This window comes from Octopus bimaculoides, chromosome 14 (assembly GCF_001194135.2).
Source record: "Octopus bimaculoides isolate UCB-OBI-ISO-001 chromosome 14, ASM119413v2, whole genome shotgun sequence".
Lineage (NCBI taxonomy): Eukaryota > Metazoa > Mollusca > Cephalopoda > Octopoda > Octopodidae > Octopus > Octopus bimaculoides.
In genome coordinates this window covers 12448324-12453223 of record NC_068994.1, presented here as the reverse complement: position 1 = coordinate 12453223, position 4900 = coordinate 12448324, and the positions used below count along the sequence as shown (strand labels likewise).

Here is a 4900-nt window from a genome sequence, read left to right as displayed (position 1 = left end):
GTATATGTGTGTGTGTGTATGTGTATATATATATATATACATATATATATATATCGAGCGAGGTCATTGCCAGTGCCGCTGGACTGGCTCGTGTGCAGAGTGGTTGGCGTTAGGAAGGGCATCCAGCTGTAGAAACTCTGCCAAATCAGATTGGAGCCTGGTGCAGCCATCTGGTTCACCAGTCCTCAGTCAAATCGTCCAACCCATGCTAGCATGGAAAGCAGACGTTAAACGATGACATGACATGGCTTGAGATGTTTGCTTTGCCTCAGCATTTGTTGTCCTCTTTAACAAATACACACACACACACACATATATATATATATATATATATATATACACACACACACACACACACATATATATATATATATATATATGATGATTTCTTTCAGTTTCCATCAACTAAATTCATGTAAAAAGTTTTGGTCAACCCTGGGCTTATTCAAGACACTTACCCAAGGTACCATGCAGTGGGACTGAACCTGAGACCATGTGGTTGGGAACCAAGCTTCTTAACTACACAGCCTCACCGACACTAGCTAGCAAATCCAGTATCGCACATATCGGTGCAACAGTGAAAATGCCGAATTCTTCTCCAAGACAATGCTTGACCACGTATCTTGCAAATGACTCTTCAGAAATTCAACAAACTGCGTTGCAGACTTCTACATCACTCAGTTTACTTGTCCAGACACCTCTTCAACTGATCGACCACATCTTTTCCAAAAACATCAATAAATTCCTGCAGATGCCAGTCTCCAATAATAAAAGAGACATCTTAAAAACACCATTGAAGAATTCATTGATTCCAAGACTACAGAATTCTATATTACGAGAATAAATAGATCTGCTTCTTATGGGAAAAAATGTGAGGAATGAATAGTCAAATTTTTGGTTAATAGTATATATTCCTTGCTGAGATGTTTTACAATAAAGCTGGGGGTTAAAAAACAAGAAATTAGTTTTGGACTAACTTTAGACATACATATTCAAGGGCTGAGAGTTTTGTGTCACAACTCAACAAACTAAATTTGTAACTAGTTTGATAAGAGCTAATGCATGAAACACTTGGTTCGGCTCTTGAGTCAGTCAGTGTTACTTCTGCCAAATATTAATTTCAAATTTTGGCACAAGGTCAGCAATTCCAAGGGAGGGGTTAAGTTGATTACATCTACCCCAGTACTCAACTGGTACTTATCTTATCAACCCTGAAAGGTTGAAAGACATATCTGACCTTGGCAGAATTTGAACTCAGAACGTAAGGACGAATAAAATGCTGCTAAGCATTTTGCCCAGCATGCTAATGATTCTGCCAGCTCGGCACCATCCTCATGCCAAATATTAATAAAATATGTGTATGTATGTGAGTGTGTGTATATATACGTGTATGTGTGTCTGTATCCGTATATATCTTCCTACCATCACTTGACAACTAGTATTGGTTGGTTTACATCCTTGTAACTAAGCAATTCAGTATAGAGACCAACAGAACAAGTACCAAACTGTGATAGTCAATCTAGAATGTTTGCTATTTTTAAGATAGTAGAATGCTAAGTTAGGAAGGTCTGGCTGTTATTTCAAGTTGGTCAAGCAGACCTATGATCAAAAGCAATCTAGCCATGACCATCCAACTTTTTCTGCCATCTCGAACTACATCATCCTGCATATCCACTTTATAAAACAATTCGTTGTTGGTCAAAGGAAGATTTTAGTTGCTACTTTTAGCAGGTCAAGCAGTCCTATGATGGAAGGCACAGTGTATCTAGGACTACGTTATCCAATGTCCACTATTTTGTAAGTAGCAGGATGTAGCTCAAGGGAAATTTGGCTGCTGTTTCTAGCAAATCAAGCAGACCTGTGATCAAAAACATTCCAACCACAAATGTTTTATATTTTCCTCCAAAGTCTATCTTGGGCTACATAACCCAATGTATCTATTTTTTAAGGGAGTTTAAGGGAGATTTGATCCCTATTTCTATCAGGTTAAGCAACCCTATGATCCAAGGCATTCCAGTTACAACCATCCTGTCTTTATTTCAGGCATGGTGTACCTAAGAGTACATGTCTAGTCATCAGACTGTGGCCATGCTGGGGCACTGCCTTGAAGAATTTTTAGTTGAATGAATCAACCCCGGACTTAATTATTTTCCCCTCAAGCCTGGTACTTATTCTATCAGTCTTTTGTTGCTGAACTGCAAAGTTACAGGGACGTAAACAAACCAGCACCAGTTGTCAATCAGTGGTGGAGACAAATACAGAAAGACACACACATGATGAGCTTCTTTCAGTTTCCGTCTACCAAATCCACTCACAAGGCTTTGGTCAGCCCGAGGTTATAGTAGAAAACACTTGCCCAAGGTGCCACACAGTGGGACTGAACCTGGAACCATGTGGTTGGGAAGCAAGCTTCTTACCACACAGCCATGTCTGTCCATCTCTTTTAACTCTTTAGCATTTAAACTGGCCATGTCCAGCCCAAATATTCTTCCTGTTTTATGTTCAGACTGGCCAGATCTGACCTCTCACACCTACCAAACACTGCCATTTTAAACACAAGCAATAACATCATTGAAATTTCAAAGCCAGATAATGTATGACTAATTCAAAATAATGTGAATAAATAAGCATTACATTTGACAAAGTAATCTGAATGTTAAAGGGTTAAAGATTGTAGAAAATTTGAGGAAGATTTGGCTGCTACATCTAACAGTTCAAGTAGATCTTTGACCAAAGGTATTCCAGCCAGGATTATCCTGCCTTTTTTATTTTTATGTACAGTCTATCTAGTAGTACATTATCCAATGTCTCCCATTTTGTTTTTAAAGATTAAAGAGTATGCTTTTGAGGTAGAATTAGCTACTGTTTCTAAAAAGTTGAATGACCACATAGAGGAACCCATCATTAACTCAGGCAACACCTTCATTATCTTATTCATTAAGAAATTACTTACGGCGGCGAACTGGCAGAAACGTTAGCACGGCGGGTGAAATGCTTAGCGGTATTTCGTCTGCCGCTACGTTCTGAGTTCAAATTCCGCCGAGGTCGACTTTGCCTTTCATCCTTTTGGGGGTCGATAAATTAAGTACCAGTTACGCACTGGGGTTGATGTAATCGACTTAATCCCTTTGTCAGTCCTTGTTTGTCCCCTCTATGTTTAGCCCCTTGTGGGCAATAAAGAAATAAGAAATTACTTACATCTGTGTCACTCAGCATTTCTAATAAACCGACTTTGTTAGTCGGGTGACGGGTCGACTCTGCTTGGTTATATTGCTGTAAGAGTGCTCTACTGATCTCCGCTGTTGACAAGAGAAAAACAAAAATCTTTAAAAGAATTTCATTGAAAATTTAACAAATAAGCTTTCTTTTCAATCACATGGTTTTAGGTTCAATACCACTGCATTGTACCCTGGGCAAGTGTCTTCTACTATAAACACAGGCCTACCAAAGTTGGTGGATTTGGTAGATGGAAACTGAAAGAAGCCTGTCATAAATATATGTGCTTCATGAAGACAGCTTGGATTATAATCCTATCAACATACTATATCTGTGTGTGTGTGTATGTATATATATATATATATATATATTGGAAGGTTTGGAGGTGATGTACAGGAATTATATATTAGAAAAAATAATCAGGTACTCAGATATCTGGATGGTTGTACATTTACAGATTTTTATTCATATGTCACATGTTTTATAAATTAGCGCTTGCACCTATTCATGTGACATATGAATAAAAATCTGTAAATATACAACCATCCAGATATCTGAGTACCTGATTATTTTTTCTAATATATAATTCCTGTACATCACCTCCAAACCTGCCAATATATATATTAGATTGGAGCCTGGTGTTGCCATCCGGTTTCACCAGTCCTCAGTCAAATCGTCCAACCCATGCTAGCATGGAAAGCGGACGTTAAACGATGATGATGATGATGATGATGATGATATGTAAAAAAGAATGAAATCAAGAGACCAATGACATAAGTAAATTTACTTATGCCATTGGTCTCTTGATCTCATTCTTCTTTTTTATATATACACATTCTAATACACGACCCATGTTATATTCCCCATTCATGTTACAACCACATTTGGGGCAAAACTAGATGGTATACAGCACTTACTCGGTAGTACCTGTATTTTTAGGGTCTGGTTGACTCCATTACCCTTCATAACCTTTATCATATATATATATATATATATAAAAACATATCTATATGTCAAATGCCTGTCCACCTTCCAATTTTGATCTATTTACACCTGTGGAATCAGGAACCACTTGTAGCTGCCTTGGATAGGCAATTTCAACACTTCGTTCCCATTTGCACTTCAAGCCTGAGTTGTAGTGGTAATCTGATCTGAGCACACATTGTACATACCTATTAATATATGTCACTCGATGTATACTACTTGCATTTCCTCTACATACACACGCATGTATGTACATATTTATCTATCTATCTATATACATATCATCATCGTTTAACATTCTTCTTCCATGCTGGCAAGGGTTGGACAGTTTGACAGAATCCAATTGCAAGAATAATACCAGCTCATTATACACTTATCAAAATAAATTTTTCTTTTTTTTTTTTTTATTCTCATATACATGTCTTATTTATGATTAACTATACGGTGGAAGCGCAATGGCCCAGTGGTTAGGGCAGCGGACTCGCAGTCATAGGATTGCGGTTTCCATTCCCAAACCGGGCATCGTGAGTGTTTATTGAGCGAAAACACCTAAAAGCTCCATGAGGCTCCGGCAGGGGATGGTGGTGAACCCTGCTGTACTCTTCCACCACAACTTTCTCTCACTCTTACTTCCTGTTTCTGTTCTGCCTGTAATTCAAAGGGTCAGCCTTGTCACACAGTGTCAAGCTGAATATTCCCG

At 38.2% G+C, this 4900-nt stretch overlaps 1 protein-coding gene across 1 annotated transcript in view; it reads right to left on the bottom strand.

Moving 5' to 3' along the window:
* LOC106872619 (regulator of telomere elongation helicase 1) overlaps positions 1–4900 on the bottom strand; it is a 76576-nt gene that overhangs the window by 36906 nt on the left and 34770 nt on the right. The window contains exon 14 of the mRNA XM_052973020.1: positions 3199–3299. Coding sequence (XP_052828980.1) covers positions 3199–3299 — 101 coding nt within the window. The remainder of the gene's footprint in view (positions 1–3198; positions 3300–4900) is intronic.